This window comes from Calliphora vicina, chromosome 2 (genome assembly GCF_958450345.1).
Source record: "Calliphora vicina chromosome 2, idCalVici1.1, whole genome shotgun sequence".
Lineage (NCBI taxonomy): Eukaryota > Metazoa > Arthropoda > Insecta > Diptera > Calliphoridae > Calliphora > Calliphora vicina.
Window position 1 is genome coordinate 13,650,465 of NC_088781.1, and position 27,474 is coordinate 13,677,938.

At 29.4% G+C, this 27,474-nt stretch overlaps 2 protein-coding genes across 3 annotated transcripts; one reads left to right on the top strand and one right to left on the bottom strand.

The window, feature by feature from the left end:
• Positions 1–8,258: 8,258 nt before the first annotated feature.
• Positions 8,259–12,044, bottom strand: shv (DnaJ homolog shv). The gene is made up of 3 exons (XM_065499264.1): positions 11,071–12,044; positions 8,693–8,903; positions 8,259–8,617 (listed from the first exon to the last, which is right to left on the bottom strand). The coding sequence occupies exons 1-3, from the start codon at positions 11,869–11,871 to the stop codon at positions 8,562–8,564; spliced, it is 1,068 nt and encodes a 355-aa protein (XP_065355336.1). The 5' UTR covers positions 11,872–12,044; the 3' UTR covers positions 8,259–8,561.
• A 1,260-nt stretch (positions 12,045–13,304) lies between these two features.
• Positions 13,305–24,502, top strand: LOC135949825 (uncharacterized). 2 transcript variants are annotated; one of them, XM_065499262.1, is made up of 8 exons: positions 13,305–13,367; positions 18,342–18,479; positions 18,550–18,729; positions 18,789–18,982; positions 19,041–19,135; positions 19,193–19,711; positions 19,777–19,939; positions 22,937–24,502. In XM_065499262.1, the coding sequence occupies exons 1-8, from the start codon at positions 13,341–13,343 to the stop codon at positions 23,829–23,831; spliced, it is 2,211 nt and encodes a 736-aa protein (XP_065355334.1). In that variant the 5' UTR covers positions 13,305–13,340; the 3' UTR covers positions 23,832–24,502. The 2 variants fall into 2 exon arrangements, with proteins under 2 accessions (XP_065355334.1, XP_065355335.1); XM_065499263.1 differs by having other exon boundaries at positions 22,924–23,661.
• Positions 24,503–27,474: the final 2,972 nt, after the last annotated feature.

Genomic DNA, 27,474 nt, shown 5'->3' on the forward strand with positions numbered 1-27,474 from the left:
TGGTTGCTGTGAAAACCTAAAAACGGTTGCATTATTTAGCTACTAAAAATTATAAAAAGAATGTGCAAAAAGCAGAAAACATAAAATTATACATAGATTTTGTGAAATTTGCGCGTATTATAAAAGTGTTGAAAAATTATGGATTGAATGTGCGTTTGTGAAAATTTTTTTTGGTTATTATTAGCTCTGTTAAACAGAGTTGTATTTTTCCGGTGCTATGTTTAAATTAACCAACCCTGTGTTATTGCGAATACGTGACAAAAAGAAAATAACAAAATGATTTTTTCTTATTTGTTTTTTTTTACAATTTCTTCCAGTGTTGCCGTTTTGGTTATTCTTTACAACCAAAAAAATTGGTTATTTTTTCATTTTGGTTACTTTTTCAAAAATTTTTCAAAACATAAAATACAGCGTTTTTGGTAAAATTTTTATCAAAGTGATAATATCAAGAAAACTTTATAGAAAAAAATATATTTGTGCATACATATTACGGTATTTATTCGAGTAATGATCGTTCGATTAATCGAATAATTAATTATTCGAACAATATAACAATTGCCATCTTCGAATAACGAATAATTCGAATAATTTTATGTAGAATAATCGAATAAAACGAATAAATTTACATATATATTTAAATTTATTAAATTGCTTAAAATTTTTTTTCATAATTCCAAATTTAAATAAGTAATAAACTTACAAAAACTGAAATTGTATTGTTTCTGAAATTCGACAAATAACTAAAGTTAAAGGGAGTATTTCGATCACTGCAGATGGGTGGTACGATAGCTCCTATAAATATTTGTTCTAGAAGTTACAATTCTAAATATAAGTCCTTAACAATTTTTAATTTAGGACTTGACCCAATGAAAATAAAAGGTACGGAATAAAATATTTATTATTTACTAAAAAAGGCTTAATGTTTTTATAATTGATTTCGGAACTGAAATTTTAGCGTATATACATGAACATATGCTGGGGAAATAGCAGAATCTCAATTAATAATCAAAATATTAACTTAGATTAAAGTGTTTCAACACCACTGATGTCGAATGTGATTTTGAAACGGTCGTCGAAAGTGATATTGAGGATGACATTTTTATAATGATTGCGTTGACAATGATATCAAACTTTGGATATATTTGTGTAACTCCCTAAGACCACTTGATTAAGCAATTGATAGATCTTGAGGGTATAATACAATTTGTTATAAATAATTTAGAAAAAGTGAATAATTCATTTACTAAAGAATTAGTTACTCATTTTAAAACCCGAATTAATGAACGACATAAAAAAGTTTTTAATACGTTTATATTGTACATGATTTCGGGATCATGTCCATATCTCAAATTTTTTAAAGCATAGCTTCAAAACGGAAACTAAAGGGTTTGCTAGTCAATTGTTTTGTAGATTGTACGGGAGGGAATCTGATCAGAATATTTCTGATGAAAATTTAATGATGTCCTTTGTTTTCTAATGTTTTTCATTTTAACATTATCAATACTTGAATTGTTAACATTAACGTTATTTTTGTTTTTCTTTAACAATAAAATATTAAAAAACCTACATCAAAACTTCATTCTTTACTTTTTTTAAAAAAAAAAAATTATTCGAATAATTCAATTAATTTTAAATGTGTGATCGCATTAGTCGAACAAGTTAAAATCTCTTATTCGAATACCCTAATACATATATATTTAATTATACATTATATCAATTTATGCTATATTCAACCAATAAGAAAAAAATATGTATATAGAATAACCAAACAAAATAAAACCGCGATACTTTAAAAACAAGAGCTGTCCAAAAATTATATAATAATATGTTTTATCAATTATATTTTTCGACCAAACCAAAATGTAAAGAAGTATGTATAAAACTGTATTTACATGAGACAATTATATTTCAATTTCAAACAAATTATCCCCCAACAATAAATTTCAGTGAATTTATCAATAAAATTGGGAATTTTGCATAAAAACAATTTTACTAAAATATTAATTTTGTATTCCCTATAACCTTTTAACGCCAAATTCGTTTTATTTGTCAAAAATTTCATTAATAATTTATTTTATAAAAATTATAAAATAGTCTTGCTCTATACAGTATCGCAAGTAAGATATTGTTTAGTAAAACAACAGAAAAAGTGTAATATTTGATAAACTATGCCACTACTACTATGTTCAAGTCAGGTATTTCATGTAGAGGTTAGACAAAATAAAGTACAATTAAAAGATTTACATTCAGTAAAAATAATTGTGTAAAATAGAAAAATAACAAAAATTGTAAAAAAAAATATTTCTAACTAGCAGACCCGGTGCGCTTCGCCACCCCAATTAGAAGAATGAAATAGTACTATTAAGTCTCCCTTTGTGAATCTAATTGTAAATGTCTAATTTCATATTTCTGGGTCCCTTATTATAGAAAATGCAAAAGAAAGTTACCACTAAAGTCACCTTTTGTGAATTCAAATTCATTTAAAATCATGTGTGCCTAAAATTATTATAAAATATTCAAAAAGTACCATTGCAATAAACAAATAGTACCATTGATTATCACTTCTGAATTCGCATTCACTAAACCATAACCCGTCAATTTTGAATTTTAAATTTGTATAGCCTTTCCTATATTATCAACTAATTTTGTTTCTATAACAATTAATATTTAAAAATTATTACAAAACCCAAAAAAAAAAACGAAACCGCGGTTTTGAAATTCTTTGGTTTTTTGGAAACGCTAGGTCCATTATTATAGTAAATTCACAAAAGTACGTATGAGAACAAAGAAAAAGTACCAAGCGCCTTGAATTTCCACTCACTTGGGACCATAGACGCCTAATTTCATATTTCTATGTCCATTATTACAGAAAATTCATAAAGTACCATTAGAATATATAAAAAGTACCAAAAAGCCCACACTTGTGGTTTCCCACTCACTCCCATATAAGCTTAATTTCATGGTTTTAGGTTAATTGGTGAAGAAATTACAAAAAGTACCATTCGAATAAAGAAAAAGTACCAAAAAGTCGCCCCCTAGAATTCTAACTCACTTTAGAACATATACGATTAATTTCATATTTTTATGGCCATTATTACAGAAAATTCAAAAAGTACCGCTACGCTTAATTACATATTTCTAGGTGCAAGTACCATTATAATATAGAAAAAGTACCAAAAAGCAGTCACTTGTAGATGCCCACCCACTCTGGCCCATGTAAGCTTTATTTCATGTTTCTAGGTTCATTGGTGAAGAAATTACAAAAAGTACCATTCGATTAAAAAAAAGTACCAAAAATCTCTCCCTAGAATTCTCATTGACTTAGGACCGTGTATGCATAATTTCATGTTTCTAAGTCCATTGTTATAGAAAATTAAAAAAAAGTACCATTATAATAAAAAAAAGTACCATGAAGTATCCGCTTGAATTTTCACTCACATACGACCATATACGCTTAATTTCATGTTTCTAGGTCCTTTATTGTAGAAAATTCAAAAAGTACCATTAGAATATAGAAAAAGTACCATAAACCCCACAATTGTGGTTTCCCACTCACTCGGTTCCATATAAGCTTTATTTGATGTTTCTAGGTTCATTGGTGAAAAAATTACAAAAAGTACCAATCGAATAAAGAAAAAGTACCAAAAAGTCTCCCCCTAGAATTCTCACTTACTTAGGACCATATATGCTTAATTTCATATTTCTAAGTCCATAGTTATAGAAAATTCAAAAAAAGTACCATTAGAATATAGAAAAAGTACCAAAAAACCCACACTTGTGGTTTCCTACTCACTCGGTTTATATATAAGCTTTATTTTATGTTTCTAGGTTCATTGGTGAAGAAATTACAAAAAGTACCATTCCAATAAAGAAAAAGTACCAAAAAGTCTCCCCCTAGAATTATCACTCACTTAGGACCATATATGTTTAATTTCATGTTTCTAAGTCCATTGTTATAGAAATTTCAAAAAAGTACCTATAGTTCTGTTCACACATTTTGGTACCTAAATATTATACCCTATGCCTAACACAAACTTCACTCAGATACAAATCAGCTAACTTTAATGTCGATAAGTGCAATAATTTAAAATATTAAGAAAGTACCATTAGGGGAAAAGTACCAATTTCCCTTTTCTTCCTGAACACCCCTCAAGTTCGACCTTTAAAAATATTCCATTTTGCCAAAATTGTTTATGCTACAGACATGTCTCAAAATATTAAAATCTGTGTTAATGTGCCCAAGAAAAAATATGTTTTAAAAAAGTACCAAACTGTTTACCCGGATTTGGCCCAATATACACATTGGTACTCGAGTTCCAAATAACACCCTGTTAGTTAATTTTTGTATGAATCCAGGAACCAACGTTAAAAAAATTATCAAAATTGGCTTAATTTCAAATATAATATATTTTCCCGATTTTATCCCCTTTTTGGTACCTTTTTTATCCCCATTGAGGTGGTACAATTTCATTCAAATAAATTTATGTAATAAAATAAATTTCATAATAAAATATTCGTATTCTATGTCAAATTATAGAAAAACATATTTTATGAAAAAGTACCAAAAATTAATACAATTTTTATCCCTTAAAGGTTCGAATTTCCAAAAAGTACCAAACTTATCGATTTTGCGATTAATAAGAACCAAAAACATTGTAAATGTTGAAACTTTATCTTGAAGTATAAAAACCTGTGTAAAATGAATTAAATATATTCATACTTCTGTTCATATTTAAAAAAAATCTAAAAACGACGTTTCCAATAAATTTTGTTGGTTACTTTTTTTGCATTTCGGTTATTTTTTTTAAACAAACTTTGTTAGAAATATTTTGAGGTTGTGGCAACACTGATTCCTTCTAATTCATTTATACAGAGTTGTATTTTGTATTTGTTTTTGAGACTTTCCAAGACTGGAAACGACAGCGCTGCAACATCCTGCTTGTCAGTCAGACCTTTCAAACACCCCATCTAATTTACATGGTGTGTTTGTCAGTCATGGTGAAGCAGGGAAAAGTCAAACTGTCAGTCAGGTAAGGTTTACGTGTGTTCGTGTGAGGTGACTGTTTGAAGAGGTTTTCTGTCGCAGAATTTGTTTTTATGGAAATCAAACACAATGTTTCAATGAAATTTCTTCGTCATAATTTAGTTGTTACAAGTAAGTCGAAGGGGGAAGATGTTATTGTTGGTGGAAGAAAAGTGGAATTAGAAAAAACTAAAAATATCAGTCTAATAATTTGCGAAGATATAATAAAGAAGAAATCAAGATATTTGTTATATTTTGATATTTTTTCCCCCTATAAGGTGGAATAATCATCACAAGTATTGAAATTATTAAAATAAAAATCAGCAATAAAAAAATAGACGTGTTGGTGTGTGCAATTGTTGTGTTGATTCATTAATAATTTTGTGACAACAACATCTAAAAAGTAAAGTGTCTAAAAGAGGGCGGTGCTGCTACTACTATATTATAGTCAAATATCCATGGGCTCTAAGGTAATTCTCTGTATTCGGTGGGAGCAAAAGGGTCCTGAGCTGCTGAAAACTAACCAGACCATCACAGGGAACCTGTACAGAAAGCAACTGATTCGTTTGAAGCGAGCATTGGCCAAAAAACGTCCAGAATATGCGGCCAGACATGAAACCGTAATATTCCATCATCATAGCGATCGGCCACATGTTGCAATACATGTTAAAAACTATTTATAATAAATTGGTTGGGAAGTATTGCCTCACCCGCATTATTGTCCAGACCATGCCGCACCCGACTACGATTTCTTTCATACTACATCCAATAACATATCGAGATATTAGTCTTAGAACCAACAAGTAAGTACACAGAGAAAACTGATTCGTGATAGCAACCGAATTTGTTGCCAATCGAATGATTTGGTTGCACACATAGAACTTTTCGGTTCTATCAACAGAAAGTCAGTTGACAAAGAAGAATTTCGGTTAAAGCAACCAAACAACTTGTGTTACCCCTTTTAACATATTGTAGGCACTACGGTAGAATCATTCGATTGGCAACAAATTCGGTTGCTATCATGAATCTGTGTTCTCTGTGCATATACAGTGGTTGACAAACTTTTCCAAATATTTCATTAGTGGCCTAAAATCTGAAATAATTTTTTTAAAAATTTTAACTTTTTGTAGTATTTTATTTGTATACTTTTATTAACTTAATTTAACAAAAAACAAAGGACATAATTAATTAAATTCTAAAAATGAGAAAAAATTAAAAGATTTCTTTATTACGGCATTGACAAAACAATGGAAACTTAGGTATTATTTTAACAAATATGGTCTAAACTTTGCAATAACTCAATATTTTGTTGGGTAGCCCTTATTTTTTATAACTGCTGCACATCGACGATGCACTGAAATAATTAAAGAGTCAATGGTCTCCTTTTAAATATATTTTGCCATTCCCTTATAACCGCCTCCGATAAATCTCCTTCCTGGTGTAATTTTGTGTCCTTATTTTACGATCTACAATTTCCCATAGATTTTCTATGGGATTGAGATCTGGCGATTGGGAAGGCCACTTCAAAACACGTACCTCGTTGGATTGTAACCACTCGGCTACAACCATAGAGGTGTGTTTCGGGTCGTTGTCGTGTTGGAATCTCCATATTTTCCTCAGCTTATGGATACATAACATTGTTTAATATGGTTCTGTATCCTATACCTGTCATGGTATCTTTTTTAATATCAATTGGGCCCATACCTTGCCCTGAAAAACATTCCCATACCATAATATTGCCACCGCCAAATAGGCAGTTTATTTAAATAATTTCTACTTCATTCTTGTTATTTTCTTTTCAATCATGTTGTGTGTTCTTTATTATAAATGGTTTTGGTTTACTATTTAAATAAATTATTAAAAAAAAACTTATAAAGTTTTATTAAGAAAATTCGTGTTCACAATTTTAGGATTGGTTTTCTTTCAGTAAACTACATTCACAAAAAAATATATGTATATCAAATGGAAAAAATTCTAATATTCACAAAGTTTTTATTAAAAAATAAATCAAACTAAATTAAATAACTAAAGTGTTTTGTTGTAAGTCTTTACAGCTTTTAAAGAGCTCATATTTTCAGAGCCTTCTCACAGACCATTGTAAGCACGATTAATTGAGGCTTGATCTAAGATTTTCTTTAAATCTGTAAAAAAGAAATTGAAATTTAAACAAATTAACAATTTTCAGTTTTAAAATGGCAGAATAATGTGTAACTTACCTTCTTTCCGCTGGATATCATGCACATAAGAATAGCATGTGTGAAGTTATTTTTTTGGACATAAAATGTAAGTCTTTGTAGGCGCCCTATGGTCGCCTTGTAATGGTTTTAATTTCAGGTGTGTGTTTAAATCAGACTTCACTGATTAATATTTCCGTTTGTAGCCGGCCTTTTTGAAAATAGCGCCATTCTAACAAAATTCCTTTAACCGTTCGTGTGCAAATACGGCAAATTCACATAGCCGGCCACATAAATATGGCCAAAGAAATACAGGAATGGTGTGAACAAGGCTGCAATAGCAGGCCACCGCGTACAAGAGATGGCAATAAAGGAAAAAGAACCTTTAAACAGAAAAGGGCGCAAGAAAGACACCAGGAAATTTTGCAAAATATTGAGCAGCAGAGACAACAACAGACCATATTTTAATTTTTTTATATGTATCATTAATTTTCATTTTATACCTCTTTCTAAATTATATCTAATGTATCACCTAAAAATATTGGTGCTTATCGTGGTTGGCGTAAACGTCTTACGCCTACGACTGTTTCGTACTAGATTAAAATGCAAACTGTTTCTTTAATCTAGTACGAAACTGTCGTAGGCGTATGACGTTTACGCCAAGCACAATAAGGGTGATTAATTTTAAAAATGTCTAACTTAAAATTTAAAGATGAATAATACTGTCTCTATAACGAGAAAAACAAAGAAACATTGCATTTAATTTTAAGTTAAAAATTGCCTTGAGTTATGGTATTATAATGAATCGAACAAATAATTACATACTGGTCCTGATGAAATTGCACCAAATTACTCCTCGTTAGTAGCTCTACAATCACATCAAGATGAATTTATATGAAACCAGCAGCGTCAGAAGCCTAAAAAATGACAACAAGCATTCCAAGGATCAGGATTTGAGAGGCTAAGACAAGTCATTGGCTAATTTGAAAGACAGTTCTCCAGTGTCTGTTATTGCTAGTCATGTTAGTAATAGGCAGTTTATTTAAATAATTTCGACTTAATTTGTTATTTTTTTTTTCAATCATGTTGTGTGTTCTTTATTATAAATGGTTTTGGTTTACTATTTAAATAAATTATTAAAAAAAAACTTATAAAGTTTTATTAAGAAAATTCGTGTTCACAATTTTAGGATTGGTTTTCTTTCAGTAAACTACATTCACAAAAAAATATATGTATATCAAATGGAAAAAATTCTAATATTCACAAAGTTTTTATTAAAAAATAAATCAAACTAAATTAAATAACTAAAGTGTTTTGTTGTAAGTCTTTACAGCTTTTAAAGAGCTCATATTTTCAGAGCCTTCTCACAGACCATTGTAAGCACGATTAATTGAGGCTTGATCTAAGATTTTCTTTAAATCTGTAAAAAAAAATTTAAAATTTAAACAAATTAACTATTTTCAGTTTAAAAATGGCAGAATAATGTGTAACTTACCTTCTTTCTCTGTATCATCCAAGTCTTTTTTAGGGAATTCAACATCAAATGTTATATACAAATTGCCATGTAGATTGTTATTTTCATAATTTGGCATACCCTCGCCCTTCTTACGGATACGTGCTCCGGGCCATGTAATTTTCTCTCTAGATACTGCTACTTTGTGACCATCTAAATGTACAATATCCATGTTAAAGCCTACCAAAGCATCCTGAAATGAAAAAAAAACAATGAATGAAAATATTTTGTAAAGGCTCAGATATGTAATAAAAAGTCCTGTGAAAAACCCTGTTAAATTGGTCCATGAATGTCAGTAATAAGCGAAACCCGTTAAAATTCAAACTTTCATAAAAAAATATTTTGTGTTTTAAAAATTTATTCAAAAATCGATTTCTCATAAATAAAATTTTTTCAATTTTGTATTCTATTTTTCGACCTTTTATTATATTTAATAATTCTAATTTATTGAGCTTAAGGTCAATTTTTATATTGAAAAACAATGTTCAATGAAGTAGCGAAATATCGGAAATAAATTAAACATTGTTTTTCAATATAAAAAGTGACTTAAGCTCAATAAATTAGAATTATTAAATTTTTTTCACTAAATGCAAGTTTTTTATTTTTTTTTTGTGCATACTAAGGTACTGGATATATGATATACGGAATAGCCATACTTCATTTTAACATTAATTAAAAAAAAAATCACTAGAAAACGTTTGTTGGAAATTGTTCCATCCTTTTTTCGCATTTTTGTATGTCAAAAGATTTAATTTCAATACTAATATAAACTAGAAATGTTTGACCATTTCCAATAATATCCAATAGATTCGAATTATTGGTTCGAAAGAGTTTCAAATTGTTATGTAGGCAAATTAAAAAATGGTTATTGATTTCTGTCATAATTGGGGGTAGTGCACTAATTTTTAACTATCACTAATAGTTAGTGGTAGTGTAAAATAATTCACTAATTTTTTTAATGTTTAATGATGAGTTGAAAAATATAAACTCACTCAATAATAGTGATAGTGTAGTTAAAATTTTTTAATTAATAATATTTTGAAAATAGGTCAAATATTTTTTTTGCAGCCTAATGAAATAATTTTTTCTACACTAAAATTTTTAGTTAAAAAAATATTCCTGCACTATTTTTTTCAACAAAGAAATGTTTTACTCTATTCATAGTTTAAGTTAATATATTTAAGGAAAAAACGTAAAAGCTGTATATAAATACACAAATTACAATAAAAAGAGAAATAAGCAATTACACAGAAAATAATTAGCGATTATTGGCTTTAAGTAAAACAAGCTTTTCGAAATTCGAATCACTTAATTTATTTCTCCGAGGAGAATCCACCATTCCACTAAAAGAAAATAACCGCTCTACTGGAGCAGAAGAAGCCAAAGGCGTGCTAAATTTAAAAAAACATTTGCCTTATTATTGGATATTTGTTGAGAATGCAAATATCAGTGTCCGAGCTTAAAAGGAACGCACGTATTTCACTTTCTATGCCATCTTTCTGCACAAAGGTTGAAGGTCCTAATATTGAACTAAGTAATTTCTTCAATAACTTTTTCACTTACTGTCAATTTTCCCAAAATCTAAGAATCCTACATTATCAGTCAGCCCAATTATGAATAAAAAATTCCCCGGGAGTTTGTTCCCAGGGAGTTTTTTCCCATTGAATTTAAATAAGAAAAATGGGAAAAGGGAAAAAACTCCCAGGGAATTTTTATTCATAATTGGGCTGAGTGTTTTTTTGTGTTATTATTTCTTCGGATGCTGAAAAACACTTTGAAGCTTGCTCAACAAACATCTGTATATTTAATATTCTAGTTTAAACTGGAATAACTTCATGATCACTAATTTTGAATATATTAGTGCAAAGAAAATTAATTATTGAAGCTTTTTTTTAGTTATTGTAAATTTTTTTAACTATTTGAGTTTAGTGCTTATTTCTACACTACCACTCAATTGATTTATAGTTAAACAAATATCACTATCACTATAAAATATTAGTGATAAAAATATAAGCTTCACTACCACTAAAGCTGATGAAAATTAGTTAAAAATATATTTTTTAAAATATAGTGCTAGCGAAATGTTGATTGCACTCAACATTTAGTGCACTACCCCCAACTCTGATTTCAGTTTATGCATAGTATGAGTAAGAACCGAAATCTAAATGAAATGTCCACAAAATTACAAAATACTAGTAAGTAAATTATTGATTTTACAAAATACGCCCACTTTTCAAAATAATCAATCAATCTATCATTTGTTAGATTGTAAATATAGATTTTTTAACCAAAATTACTCTTAAATTTCCTTTTCTTGGAAACTGTATTTTTGAAAATTAAAACAAAAAAAAGAATCTCACCTGTAAACTGATGGTAACATTGGTATACAAATCATCGCCCTTCCGTTGGAAACGTTCATGGGGCATTTGTAAAACCTTAATAATTAAATCTCCCGGTTCACCATCCATATGGGGTTCACCTTCGGCCACAAACTTCGTCTCTTGGCCATCAATCATACCGGCTTCCACCTCAATTTCCAAAGTGCGTTCCTCATTCACCAACTTAACGTTGGGACATTCATCACAGACAGTTTGTTGTATCATTTGGAAACGACCGGGACCCAAATTTCGTGTTACCATTTCTTGGCGACAATTACATTTTCTTGTACCGGCAGCAGGCTTCAAAACTGGCTTATTTCTTACAATCTCCACAAAATTACCCGAATATAATTCCTCCAATGTGACAAACATATTCATGACAATATTCGCTCCTTTGGGAGTGTCATGCTGATGGGGATCACCATTGCCGAAATTAAAACCAAAATCACCAAAGAAACTGGCGAACGGATCACCGCCATGATCCATCATGCCATCCTTCTTCAAGCACTCTTCACCGCATCTGTCATAGGTCTTACGTTTGTCCGCATCGGACAGCACTTCGTAGGCGGCACCCAAGTCTTGGAATTTCGTTGAAGCATCGGGATCATTTTTATTCTTGTCCGGATGCAGTTCCTTGGCTAGTTTTCTGTAGGCTTTCTTTATTTCATTTGTTGTGGCAGATTTGCGGACATTTAGAATTTTATAAAAATCCCTTCCGGCCAAAGCCGAATCCAGTAGACATACAGCAATTTGTATTAGTAAAACTACGGCTATTATTCTCATTGTTTTTGTATTTATTTGTTTACTTCTATTTGTTAGGAATTATTGACTATAGGTATATTAATTTTATACTGTTTTTCTTTTAAAAATACATAATTTATTAATGTTTTTTGCTTGCAAAAATTTATTCCACGGTATCTGTTAGAAAAAAAATTATGACAACTGCGTGGTCTGCGCTGATTGGCCAGAAAATGCTGCCTCTTAATGCAAGTATTCAGTGGAAAGTGATAGCATGCCACGACGAAACAGCTGTCATGGCATAGAGATGCCAGAGTCATTTTTTTATTCGTTAAAAAATTTGGAAAAATAGTTGAAAAAATTCCCATATTCTTTTTTTTTTTAAAGTTCGCATAATAAATACCACGAAACCCGGCTTTCTTCAAAAGCCGCTGATGGTGCTGCGGCAGCGAGGCCAGCTACGACGACAGAAAACGACGACATAGCAGCGGAACCGAGCAGCGCCAGAGCAGTGACGGACGACGTCGACGACCGCCAGACAGACACGGACGGACGGAAGGGGAAAAAAACACCCCCTCCCTCGACGGACGGATTTTTTTTTATATTTTTTTGTGGTGAGAAAAAAAGTGTGGTGAGTGAATAAAAATCGTGGTGAATAAAAAAATCGTGGTGAGTTTTAGAAATTCACCACAAATACCGTTATGTCAAATTGTTCAAGGTCATGCAAAAAAATTTTCATCCTAAAAGTAGGCAATGAATTTTTACAGTTTTTTATGTGGGTTGGTTGTTGAATTAGATAGAAAGAAAGAAAGAGATTATTTTATAGTTAGAGTGAGAGAGAGAGAGTGTACTTTTTAGTCGAGACCCACACCAACAAAAAAAACCACCGAAAAAATCACACAATTTTTTTTTTTTTTATAAAAAATAAATAAATAAAATAAATGTGGCATCTCTAATTCTTAATTAGCTAAACAATGTGGCAACACTTCAACTACCGGCTGTTATCAAGTAACAAAACTCTACACACATACATACGCAAAAACACCACAAAAAAAGAGAGCAATGCCAATTGAAAATTATTAAAGCATACTTATTGTACGTATTTTGGTTTCCTGTTTACTCCAAAACTTTACTCAGAGAAAAATACCAATAAAAAGTCCTTACAGTCGATTGAAAAGGAGAAGAAAAACTCTGAAAAAATTTTCTTAGACAGTTAAGATATTTTCACAGGTGTAGACGTACATTATTTCATAAGTAATAAATCTTTATTTTTAGAATTATTAATAAGATCCACACACAAAAAAAATAAAGCAATAAAAAATATAGTGAAAAAGTTGTTATTTCATAAGTTTAACTGGAAATTACAAGAAAAGTTTAAAGTAAAACAACAAATTTATACAAAGTTCTTTTTTTTTGTAAAGAAAAAGTAAAAAAAATTGGAAAACTATATAGAAGAAATATTACTCTTACACCTATATATTTGAAATTAAATTTTATACAAATAATTATTATGTATGGGTTCCAAAATTGTTAATTTAGAGGTGAGTTTGATAAAAATGTTAAATATTTTGTGTTATAAAAAACAAAAAAGAAACTTATTTAATATAATTTCATGAAAATTTATGAAAAAATTTTCATATTTCCACATACATACAATGGTAGATATGAATATAGTACATATTTATTTATATACATATATATACAGTTTTTTTCCTACTCTTTCCCTTTTCGTTATATTTTTTTTTGGTTTCGTTTTTTCCCTACCAAGTCCTGTCAAAGCGTGTTATCGATTTTTTTGTGACTTGTCATACATATGTGAGTGTTCGTTCTCATTTTTTTTGGTATTTGTTTGTTTGTCTGTTTCTTTGGTCCTTCTTATTCCATTTAGTATTTCTCCTTACACTCTTGCTTTACGCGTGGTTGTAGTTGTTCTTGTTGTTGTTTTGGTTATTCTCACACAAATGACCTAAAAATAACGGTGCATGTGCTAATGACCATTGGTTGTACATTTGCCGTTAGGTCTCAGTATGCGGCATTTGGCGCTTAAAAATAAATAAAAACGGAAATGTCTTTGCGCGTTTTAAGGCCAATTTCGCCTGCATATGTTGGTTGGCTGGTTGCTGTTACCACTAATACAATTCTTTTATAATGGAAGAGTGCAATCACTCACTCAACTAATACACATACAAAACAAACATGCGAATGGTGGTAAAACTTGTAGCCAATATGGCTACATTTTCATTGTACGTACCATTTGAACAGAAAGTTATTTAATAATATTTTAATTTATAGCTAAAGTTTAAAGGGCTTTGTTGTACAAATACGAGTACATACTTGTTTAGCATTTAGTTAGTAAGTATGTTACTTGAGTGCTTAGTTATTTGTGTGTTAGCGTGTCGTCTAATTGCCATTTGACACATTTTTCCTTCCAACACTTGTACTTTTTCTTTCAGTTGTCGATGGTTTCATGACTGGCCTTTTTTAAAGTCATTCGTTTGTTTTTGGTGGGATTTCCTTTAACATGTTGGAATTTGCATAATTCGTCGTCGTGTCGCATTTGGCATGCATTTTGTCAAAAAAACAAAACTAACTAAAAATAGTTAGAACTCTTCAACTAACATCGTCACTCGTAGTTAGTTGGTTTGTGTTTCGTGTCAATTTGGTAAAGGTTGTTGATTAGTTTTTGTCGACATTTCCGGTATGTTAGAATAAGACCTTTAAGACATTTTTATAAACATTTCCGTTGGCCATTTTATGGTGGCAATTTATGATTAACTGTAACTAACTGTATTTAATAAGAAAAGGAAAACGGTGTTTATCAAGTGTGAAATTAATGAACAAATTTCGTGTCCGAGGTTTTTTCTTCTATAGCGAGAGTCTGTTTTGATTGTTTTTAAATAGATTTTTAATGAGAGCAAGGGAAATTTTGTACTAATAAAGAACTCAACTTGTTACCATCATCAAGTCCACTTAATTATTCGGGAAAATAGAACTAATTTCAAGCTTTAGACTGACCTCTTTAGATGGTCTTAAGAAATAAATTTGGCTAGAATATCCATCAAGAGTATTTAATCTCCTTTATCGAAAGGTTATTAAATATCATTAATAATTCGAATAATTTAAAAAAATTTTAAAATTCGAATAATAAAATTGATTTTTAAGAATTTGGATTTGGTTTTTTTTTAATTTTCTAATAAATTTTGGTAAATTATTCGAATAATAAAACCGAGTTTTAAAATATTCGAATAAAATATAACAAACATATATACAATTTTATAACTTCAAATTACATACTTGCTCGAATAATTAACTCTGGTTTTAAATTATTCGAATAATAAAAACCGATTTTTACCAGTTCATATATTTGTTTGCAGTATTTCGCAACAAATTTAATTATTTCTTGCACAAAATTTCTTTTCTTAATTTTGCCTTTCTTATAAAGCCTTTTTCGGCGCTAAGGCGATAGATAAAAAATAATAAAAAAATTTGGTAATAATTCGAATAAAAGAACCGCGTACTAAATTATGCGATAAGAAATCGGATCTATATAATAAAAGTTGTAACATATAACAAGAAAATGTTAAATTTTATTAAATTAAATTATTTATTCGAATAATTTACTCGGTTTTTAAATTATTCGAATAATGAAAACAGGATTTTTTTATTAAATTAAAATAACTCGGGTTTTAAATTATTCGAATAATAAAACTGTACCATGTATGTATTTTATTTAAAATTTAACTTTATTATTCGAATAATAAAATTTATTTCAAGAAGGATACAGGATATATTTTGCTAATTATCATATTTTTATCGTGCAAATTCCTTACCTCTATTCGACATAATAATGATCTTTTAACTTAGATCATGTGACATAAAATTCCTTCTAATAACATCACTGTTTATACTACTAATCTTTCAATTTTTGGTTCTGCTCTTACGATTTCTATATATTTCGCCCATTAAACACTCCCACTTTATGATTTTAAAATTTATCAGAACTTGCATTTAAAATCTGTAGCAGTTTGAATTGTACTCATCATCTGATATTTATTTAGTAGAACTGAGCTAAGATCTACATCACCATAATACCGGAAGGGGAAAAATCTAATGAAGTAACAAGAATAATGAATGACCAAGAAAGAAACCTATCTATATATGTATAGGTGACCGAACTTTTATGGGATTCAACGAACTAAGCTGAATTATAGTTAGATCATAATACTGTTTTCCAGGCTTAGATAATTGGTTGAGGAGGATAGATAGATATCAATGCTCTAACTGAGTTAAGAACTGCATCACCATAATATCGAAAGGGAAAGAATCATGTAAAGTAACAGGAGTAGGGAATAAACATATTTATATACAGATGGTTCAAAAATAGGTGACCGAACTTTTATGGAGCTCAGCGAACTAATCTGAGTTATAGTTAAATACTTTCCTCTCCCAGATCATAATTCTGTTTTCCAGGATAAGATAATGGCGATTACGGATAGCATTACATGGTTGAAGAGGATTGGTAACAAAACTCCAACTTGTATTTTACAAAAAACGATAGTGTTAAATCTCAGAACCAGTTTCGAACATTTTGAGATAATATGGGTCCCAGGTTTTCACAGGAAGAAATCATGTATGGATAAGACTTTCAAACGCTTAACAAAATTTAAAAGTTAATGAATAGGCAGTGAAACTGTCAGAACTCTGTAGTCGGTAGAACGATCGACAGTATATGGCGAAACCCAACAAAAACAAAGAAGGTTCAGAACCTAACGAGACCAACATTCAGAAGACTAGTTAATGCATAAACTGGCCATACTGAGTTGAAGGCTCATCAAGAAAGAATACGAAACAAGGGAACTATGTTTTTAATCAAGACGACTTTTATTTTTATGGGCTTTTGTATATGGGGAGGAATACTTTCCTAAGTGTGTACAACATATCGAAATGTGTTTAACGGGGTATGGGTCATGTTAACGTCCCTCTACTAAGAATTGAACAAATTCAAAATTAAACAAGTCGGTCAAGCACGACCATATAATACCCTACACTAAGTAAAAGAGCAAAAACATTTTTCTTTTAAAATTTCAATAATTTATATTTTTGAGCGATTTTCGGAAGTGGGCCTTATATGGGGGCTATGACCAATTATCTATGTCTATATGAAAGTTTACTATGTTGAATTTTGTGAGTATACCAATATTTTAAAGCGATTTATGCACGTTAAAGTGATTTTCGGAAGCGGGTCTATATGGGAGCTATGACTAATTATGGACCGATCGTAACAAAATTTGGTGACATGAATTTTGTATATATAAAACTTATTTGGAGCGCTATATGTGGAGATACATTTATAAATTAGACATTTATGACCGATAAAGTAAAATTTCGGAAGGACATTTGTATGGGGGCTAGGTGAAATAATGGACCGATTTCCGCCAGTTTCAATAGGCTTGGTCCTTGGGCCGAAATAATATGTACCAAATTTGATCGAAATATCTTCAAAATTGCGACTCAGAAAGTGATTCTAAGTCGATCGGTATACTTTAAGGTGGGTGTTAGACTAATATTTTTGGGCGTTACAAACATCTGAACAAACGCATAACACCCTCCCCACTATGGTGGTATAGGGTATAAATAGAACATCATTAATAACAGTCAGACCAAGTAAGTGTGTTATATTTGGATGTGTCGCATCTTGTATACCCACCATCAATATGTAGTTTTGCTATTCTATGTGAACTTGAATCAGTTATGGTCCGAACGGTACAGAATTTGATATAACAGTCGGACGGACATAACTAGATCATCTTAGAATCTAATGAGGACCCAGGATATATAAACTTTTTGGTTCTACGACCAATATTTCGATATGTTACAAACGAAATGATAAAATCAATATACCCCACATCATTTTCGATGGTGGATATAAAAAGTATACTCTCCTGATTTAGTATTCGTAAATAGTCTACATTATTAGTACAGTATTTTAATGCCAATGTAATTACTAAAGTTCGGTTTTATTATACAAATAACCATTATTAATCGAGAGGTTTATTGGATTTATTACTTCTTAGGAATCTTTAACATGCATCAAATACAGTTATCAATTCAATAAACCATCCTAACTAAATCCGCGTAAGCTCCTAATTTTTTATTAGATATGGTGACAAAGACCTTTGCGGTACAATTGTTAGATTATTATTCTTGTTTCTTCCAAATAATCATTACACGGATTTTTTCTATTTGCTTGATATACTAATCTTTGTTCATATTTTATTAATTTCTTCAACGTTGTGCCAGTTCTTTATTTGAATAGATATCGATTATTGTATATTTATTGTGATTAATCTGTCTGACCTTCTGAAAGAAATATTTAGAAAATAGGACGATTTAATTTATATCTATACGACATTCAATGTCTATATTCGTGGTATCAAGAAGTCATGGGCGAACTAACTATTTAATGTGTATTCTAAAAAATCTACATAATAATCCATCATTACCTACTTTTGCAGATTTTCCTTATTTACTTTTTTCTACTAATACCATGGCCTCATACACATGTTTTCAAACGTTTGTGCTCCAAAGATAACAGTCGTTTAGTACGTAAAATTGTTCGATCCAAATGGACACCGATATTAGATAAATATCAGGTAAAAAACAAACTAATAAAACCTCCCTCTGTAATAACACACAAATTAATACAAAAAAATAAATATTTAGGTTAAACTTCCGCTCGAATGTCCTCTACATCCATTTCGAGATATTTTTGCACCCCGACAAGATGCCAAAAAACGTGATAGACCCACACAATGGACGTGTCGTTTGTGTGGTAAAAGTTTCTATCAGGAGAAATTTTTGGATTTACATTTTGAAACAAGACATAACACGATTATAAATGAGGTAAGTTATTGTTGAAATAAATCGTTATAGATGAATGGATTTAAGAATTAAAATTTCAGGCGGAAGATGCTGTTTGTTTGGCAGATTATTGCGATATAATGCGCTGTGAGGTGTTTCAATCGGAAGAGTCATCATCTTTAAAGCTGGGCGATCAAAGTATTGTAACAGATATTGAAGTTTGGGGCGATTCATTTGGTCAAAATTCAGCACTGGCTAAGGCGAATGTAGCATATTTAAGTTTATTACCCATCAGGTAGGCAGAATCAAAGTATTTTTAATATACATTATATAAAGTTGTTGTCTTGTTTCAGAACTTCCTCAACTGGTGCATCATCACGTGCAGCCAAAGTACAAAATCGTCAATTGTGTCAGGATAAAATTGGCCAAACTAAATGTCAACAGACTGGTAAATCAAATATTTTCTCTCTTTTACAGAAGAAAATATTTAAGTGTTCTATTACAGATTCACACCAAAATTCTAATGAAAATATATACAACAATAATGGTGCCTCGCGTTCAAAATTTCCCCAAGCACAGTCTTCAGCCGAAAGTCTTACATCTTCGGCAGCCCCACATATACATCACAGCAGCTCGTCGTCATCTTCATCGTCGTCCTCAGCTGCGTCTTCGTCAAAATCTCATGCACACAAACACTCGTCGGCATCTGCCACAAAAACAACAACGAAACAAGCCAATACACCAACAGATGAGTTATCTGAAGATTCGACTGGGTCCAACAAGGACCAAACGCCTGATGAAGATGATGATGACGATGAAAATAGTTCGAAAAGAAATGCCAACACATCGGCAGATGACAGCAATAAGACTTCGAGTGCCCAATTAACAAATATGCAAAAGATACGAGCCAATTGTAAGGCGGAAGAGTTGAGCAAACTTAAAGCCAAATGTGAGTATTTGGTTAGAAGTTGTATAGGAGGCCTTATACTCTCGATGACCGATCAACAGTTCAAGGATATGGAGGGTAAGTTGGCATACATATGAGTAATTAAGAAGATGTGTACTAATAGTTTCTTTTAAATTCTATAGAGGAAATGAATAAAGCTGTATGCTGGTATCTAACTTGTGAGCGTTATTGGGAAGATGGTCCTTTGGAACCACGTGCCTTTCCTTGGGGTTTAATATTAATTTTAATTTTCGTTTTATCAACCGGCATTTGTTTTTGTTATTATATCATTTGGATACTATTTGAGTAAGTAATTTAAAAACCTCCGATATTGCTGCGAGGGTAGATTGAAGAGTTTCAAAAATATTAATTTGCGGGTCTATTAAGAGTTTTGACACACATTTTTAACCTCGAAATTCGAACTAAAAGTAACAAAAAACTCTAATATACATATATTTTACATTAACGATTTTAACAAAATCTGTTAAAAATTGTTGAAACATGGTTGTTTAATATAAATACTATAAATAAACAAGTAAGAGAGCTATATTCGGCTGTGCCGAATCTTATATACCCTTCACCAAATTATACTTTAAAATAAATTTTTTTAAATATTTTTAGGTAAACAAAATTTAATTTTTTTTTAAATTGTTTTTCAACATTTTTTTTTTAAATTGTTTTTTAATATTTTTAAAAAAAGTTTTTTCCAAATTTTTTTAAAAAAAGTTTTTTCCAAATTTTTTTTTAATTTTTTTTTTTAGTTTTAAATTTTTTTTTTTGGGAAAAAAATGTAAGACAAAAAAAATTTTTTGATGACAAAAAAAATTCGGGTAAAAAATATTTTTCCCGATTTTGAGGTCCAACTTACTATATCCTTATCTACATCGTTGCAATGGACTTTGAAATATCTATCATTAGATATCCATATTGTCTATATTAATGACTTAGTAATCCAGATATAGATCAAAAATAGGTCAAAAATCGAGGTTGTCCCGTTTTTTTGCTCATATCTCCGTTATTTATGGACCGATTTTGCTGATTTTAAATAGCAAACTTCTCGAAAGCATGTCTGACAGAATTATTGAAGATTTGGATCCCGAAGATATCTGGGGTCTTCAGAAAATTGATTTCAACAGACAGACAGACGGACAGACAGACGGACATGGCTTAATCGACTCCGCTATCTATAAGGATCCCGAATATATATACTTTATAGGGTCGGAAATGAAAAATGTAGAAATTACAAACGGAATGACAAACTTATATATACCCTTCTCACGAAGGTGAAGGGTATAAAAAGGTAGTAATTTTACTACTTTTTTAAACTGTTTCATTAGCATAATTTTATACAGATTTTTTTGGATTAATAATTCAAACACAATTTTAGAATTTCAATGAAAATTTCAAAATAATTTTTCTACTACTTTTTTCAAAATGTAAAATTTCATGATTTTTAATTGTTTTTAACATTATTTTTGCTTACTATAGTAGTTAATTACAACTTTTAGTGCAGTTTTAAAAATAGTAGTAAATGTACCAAATAGTTACAAAAATCAATAAAAACCCTTCAATTAATGGATTTTCCACAAAACTTATAATTTTGGGAAAATCCATTAATCTGTCATTAATAAAATTCTATACAGATTTGGTTGATTTAATAATTCTAACTAAAATTTTGAACATGAAAATAGTACTAAATTATTTTAGAATTCTTTGAATTAAAAATCATTGAATAATCTCTTAATATACAAATCAAATTATTTTGGTGAACATTTAAATAAGTAGTATTTCTACTACTTTTTTTCAAAATGTAAAATTTCATAATTTTTTACGTTTTTTTTAACGTAAACATTATTTTTAACAATATTTTTGTTTAATTTACAGTTTGAACTTTTAGTACTTTTTCAAAAAGCAGTAGGAGCAGTGTAGCAAAATATTACCAAAATTATTTCCTTTTTAAAAAATGTAATAAAAAATTATGAATTAAATAATTTTTTACACAAATTAAATCATTTTGGGTCAATATAAATAGGTAGTATTTTCTACTACTTTTTTTAAAAATCTATCATTAACAAAATTTAATACCAATTTTTTTGGATTTAATAATTCGAACATAAGTTTCACTCAAATTGTAGATTATTTTTTTAGTACTTGGTTTCTAATATGAACACAGTACTAATAATCATTGAATAATCTCTTAAAATACAAATCTAATGATTTGGTGAAGATTTAAATAAGTAGTATTTCAACCACTTTTTTCAAAATATAAAATTTCATAATTTTAGATTTTTTTTTTAACATGAACATTATTTAACAATATTTTTGTTAAACTTACAGTTTAAACTTTTAGTACTTTTAAAAAAGCAGTAGTAAAAAGGTAGCGAAATATTACCAAAAATATTTCCTTTTAATAAAAAATTATGAATTAAGTCATTTTTTACACAAATATAATGATTTTGGGTCAATATAAAAAGGTAGTATTTTCTACTACTTTTTTCAAAAATGTTTTTTTTAATAACATTTAATACAGATTTTGTTGGTTTATCATTCTAACAAAATTTTCACACATTTAATATATTAAACTATAGTTATTTTTTTTTGTTACTTTTTTTAATTGATAAAATAGTACTAGTATTCTTTAAAAATGCTTTGCATTATAAAAAATATTGTTGAAAAACATTAAATAAACATAACATACAAATCTAACGATTTTAGTGAAAATTTTAAAAAGTAGTATTTCTACTAAATTTTTTTAAAATGTAAAAATTCATAATTTTAGCATGTTTTTTTTACATGAACTTTCTTTAACACCATTTTTGTTTAATTTTGTGGTTTGAAATTTTACGAAAAAAGTAATAAATTCAATAAAATCTTACAAAAATCTGGTTTATTATGAAAAATTCAATAAAGAATTCAATTGAAGGTTATAATTAATGGATTTTTCCTTACAATTGTAATGATTTTTGTTTAATATAAAAAAGGTAGTATTTTTACTACTTTTTTCGAAACTGAATTATTAACAAAATTTTATACGAATCAATAATTAATTCTAACATAATTTTTATACATTTAAAAAATAGTTGTATATAATTTCTACAACTTATTTAAAATTTCACCAAAAACTATGCTTATTTATAAATCAAAATTAGTTTCTTAAAGGAAACCGTGTAAAACGAAAACATTTTTATTTTTGGTCTGTTAAAAACTTTAAAACACTTCAACCTTCCCTCGTAGACTTTAAATAAAATTCCTTCTGAGACTAGCGGTAGAAAATGTTGATTAAACCCAAGTTATTTGTTACAGCTCCGAAGAGACGACAATCAATGCCACAGCCAATCATCAGCATATGTATATACCCACCCACCAGCACTATCACCCACAACATTTGCAACAGCATCAGCAGCAACAGCATCATCAACAACAAACTATGCACCAAGATCATTATCATTTTCAAGATTACCCTACCACCGGCATACATCATGGTATGACCAACGTCGAGCCTCAGACCAACACCTCATACTATTACCAACAGCAGCAACAACAACAGCAACAGGCTCAGCAGCAGCAGCACCAACAGCATCAGCAACAGCAACAGGCCGAACTACATCATCACCAGCAAGCAATGCAACACGATATATACCCAGAACCAGTGCAATACGATTATCGTCACAGTCCAAGACGCTACATAGGAGATCAGCGTCTGCCGGGTACGCCCACGATTACGATGAGCGGTGGCGGTCCTCCTATGGGAGGAGGCGGACAGACTCCACTGCGTCATCAGCAGACGAATCTGGCATACCAACAGGACATTTTAGACCGACGCGACTATATAAGTAGACCCATTGCAACATCTGTGGTAACAGGTGGCATTAATACGCATGGACCAAATTCCGGCTCGACCGGAGCCCTCAGTCATCATTCGGCACAAATGGATTGTGATAACACTCTGCCGGCCACACACTTGGGCAGTGCCAGTAGCACAGCTTCGATGGCTGGTGGTGGGGGCGTCAAACATTATAATACCATACCACGACCTCTCGAACCCCGACAACGTTATGTCAGCGGTTCGCAGCAATCGTTGCGCGCCTCCTCCTCATCTCATGAAATCATACAAAATGAAGTTGGGCACAATGAACATTATATTTATGTAACTTATCCGCCGGATTTAAAAAAACGCTTTTTCGAAAAATATGAATGAAACAATTCTATTAATATTCTTTGGATCAGCAGTGTCTGTCTCTATATACACCACAACAAAACGAAAATATGAATACAGAAAACAAAAACAAAAAAATCATTAAAAAGCTTGAAAGTAGTTAAAGAAATAATAGAATTTTTTCATAATTACTTTACTTATGAATAAAATACGAGTACTCGCATTGTAGAGGTTGGATTTACGTTTAATTTGTCAATATAAGTACAATGAAAATTATTTTAAATTTCTCATATGTATTTTAATTTTAAAATTTACTTTCTTTCTAAAAGCACTCGCATTATTTAAATGAACAAAATACCAAAGATTATCATTAAACAATTTTATTGAGAACAAAAAATAATAGTAATAATTAACATAATAAACTTAATTAAATGAATAAGTTGTTATCTACAGTCATACTTAAATTATTTTGTCAATTCTTTTTTATAAATAAAACAACAAAATATTAATATACATAAATGTTTTATAATTTATTTATAATTAACATAAACAAAACATAAACAAAAAAACAGAACAAATTAAACTTTATTTAAATAAGGCTTATTGTAATAAACATTAAAAGCATTAACAACAAAATCGAAAACAAAACTTCATTTGTATTTGTTTAACAATATAAAAAGATTTTTAATAAAAAAAATTGCAATTAAAACAAATACTTAGTTATAAATAGTTTTTTTTTAAATTTAAATTGAGATTAGTTTTCAAAATGGGGACTTTTGACAGCTTGCTGTATTTCAAGGCGAAGTTATACAAGGTGGAGTCAGTGAATCAGCTGATTACACTTTTTTCGCTTGTTTGGTTCTAACACCTGTCTAAGCTTATTTTTATACTTCAATATCTACATATTCTAAGCTAATTAACAAAATATTTATATTTTGCATAAATAAGTAAAGCCCTCACTATTCATTTATCTACACTATATTTAGTTTTAATACATATTTGTTTAATTTTTAATTTCTGTTTTTTGGCATTTGTTAAGACCATTTGTTGTTTTTGTAGAACTACCACCACCTTGTATAAATTCGCCTTGCTGTATTTTTAACAAATGAGAAATTCAAAGAAATTTGGAGATCTTTTTAGTTACATGGATGTAATTAAAAAAAAAACAATTACAAATTGAAATTTAATATTAACATAGTTACATGGATGTAATTAAAAAAAAACAAGAGTACTATATTCGGCTGTGCCGAATCTTATATACCCTTCACCAAATTATACTTCAAAATTTTAAATATTTTTAGGTAAACAAAATTTAATTTTTTTTTTTCAGTTGTTTTTATAAAAAAAATTTTCGATTGTTATTGAAATTTTTTTTTTTTTAAATTTAAAAATTTTTTTTTTAAATTTAAAAAATTTTTTTTTTTCAATTTTTTTTGAAATATCTATCATTAGATATCCATATTGTCTATATTAATATCTTAACAATCCAGATATAGGTAAAAAATAGGTCAAAAATCGAGGTTGTCTTGGTTTTTTCCTCATATCTCAGCCATTTGTAGACCGATTTTGCTGATTTTAAATAGCAAAATTCTCGAAAGCGTATCTGACAGAATTATTGAAGATTTGGATCCCGAAGATATCTGGGGTCTTCAGAAAACTGATTTCAACAGACAGACGGACATGGCTTAATCGACTCCGCTATCTATAAGGATCCAGAATATATATACTTTATAGGGTCGGAAATGAAAAATGTAGAAATTACAAACGGAATGACAAACTTATATATACCCTTCTCACGAAGGTGAAGGGTATAAAAACAATTACAAATTGAAATTTAATATTAACATTGAATTGAAATTGATTGAAATTTAATTATAGCATTTACTTGGGTATATAATTAAAAATAGAACTACAATTAAAAATAGACATATCAAAGTTAAGCGAGTTATACGAGATTAGCATGATTTTGCAAGCTTTTTGCTTGAATAGTAAGCTTATGCTTATTTCAAAATGACATAGAAGTAATTACAAACAAAAACCCCGTTCAAAAATTCGCATTTTTAAGTCATACATCCAATACATGACTCGTGTAAATCTCGTATTATTAAGTGTGTTCGCGTACTTTCCAGTAAAAATTATCCAGTAACTTTAATTTAGAGCGTAAAAATATATTTACTCTCAATCTAAAAAAATATCCAAAAAAGTACGCGAACAACAATTTGTAAAAATAAGTTGTATTTTATTATAAATCAATTTAAAACGTTTGTTTTGTGTTATTTTACTTATTTTCTTTGCAAGACTTGTAAATTGTGTTAATTTTCAACTTTTTTGTTTTATTTACATTTGCAACAATATGTTTTAAACATATTTTTTATGTTGATATTTTTTATTGGACAAAAAATGTCCAGTAAAAAGTCGTTACAAGTTTTTAAAAGTAAACGAACGGAATCCAGTAACTTCCAGTGATAATTTGTACAAATTATCAAGTACGCGAACACAACTATTTACTTTTCTGCTTCTAATGTTTTGCTCTGAAAAAGTTGGCATCACTTTAATTTAACACCTAAACACAAACATAACTGTTGTTTACTCTCAATTGTTGTTGCTGATGTTCATGTTGTTTTTACTTCAATTATTTTCTTCCTCTTCCCTTTGTTATGATTTCCCATACAGTTTTTGTTTTCTTAGTTAATTGTCTTGTCTGTGCGCGCAACTTAAACACGTGCTAATAAAATGATTGTAAAATTGTGCAAAATAACAAAAACAAAAAATGTGCATTGTTTAAATTTGCATACGATTAAAATTAGAATAGTGTAAAGTTTAAATTATAGTAATTAAATCAGTGATTCAGTAAATAAAATGCTAAGAATTTCTGTTTTAAATTGTGCGTTTAGTTAGTACCGCGCGAGTGTTATACGGTGGCCGTTTTTTTTTAGTAATTTTAATTTTATTTTAAACTAAGTTGCTAATTAAGAAATATTCGAAAATGAATAAATACAATTATGTTTACAATGTAGGTAAGTATGTATAAGTAATATTTATATAGGAATATTTGTGAGACATTAATTTAAAATTGCATTAAAATTTTGGTAAGTTTTTATTATGTTTTATATTAAAAATTAACTTTAAGCCAGTACGGAATTGTCCCTCGTTATCGTTCGTTGTCGGATAAGTATTATTCAATAAGAAAAGGACAGAAATGCGATAATTTGCCTCCAGATTATTTAATGCCATCATTAGTGGGGCGAAAAACCCCAATTCACCTCTGTAAAAATCGACCCATATTCATATCAATACCATAGAAAATTTTTCAAGTCAATTAACATGAAATTTATGATCAAATATGACTCGATATTCACTTTATTAACTTGGGGGTAATACGTTCAAATTTTGCCTTTCAAGTTTTAATACACACACAGGTTTTTACTTCCCAACAAACCAAAACTATTTAGAAATAACTTATAACAAGCTTACCAACATAAGCCTTAAGCTTAGAAAAGTGTTGTGATTACTACTGTAAAACTCTTATTAAAAATTATTTAATAATGGAAACTGAGCCCTTGCTATAATATTACTTGTCTGCTTACAATCGTAATATTTTTGTAAGCTTGGGAATATAACCAAATAATATTTGTACTCGTTTTTCATTTGTACTTAATTTTTCAGAAATTTATTTATAAATTAT

Excerpts from the sequence above, each read along its gene's own strand:
- shv (XM_065499264.1), bottom strand. The coding sequence starts at position 11,871 with ATGAGAATAATAGCCGTAGTTTTACTAATACAAATTGCTGTATGTCTA. Across the intron at positions 8,904-11,070 it reads ATGTTACCATCAGTTTACAG|GATGCTTTGGTAGGCTTTAA; the intron begins GTGAGATTCTTT and ends TTTTCATTTCAG. Across the intron at positions 8,618-8,692 it reads GGATGATACAGAGAAAGAAG|ATTTAAAGAAAATCTTAGAT; the intron begins GTAAGTTACACA and ends TTTTTTTTACAG.
- LOC135949825 (XM_065499262.1), top strand. The coding sequence starts at position 13,341 with ATGGGTTCCAAAATTGTTAATTTAGAG. Across the intron at positions 18,480-18,549 it reads CGATATTAGATAAATATCAG|GTTAAACTTCCGCTCGAATG; the intron begins GTAAAAAACAAA and ends ATAAATATTTAG. Across the intron at positions 18,983-19,040 it reads TTAAGTTTATTACCCATCAG|AACTTCCTCAACTGGTGCAT; the intron begins GTAGGCAGAATC and ends GTCTTGTTTCAG.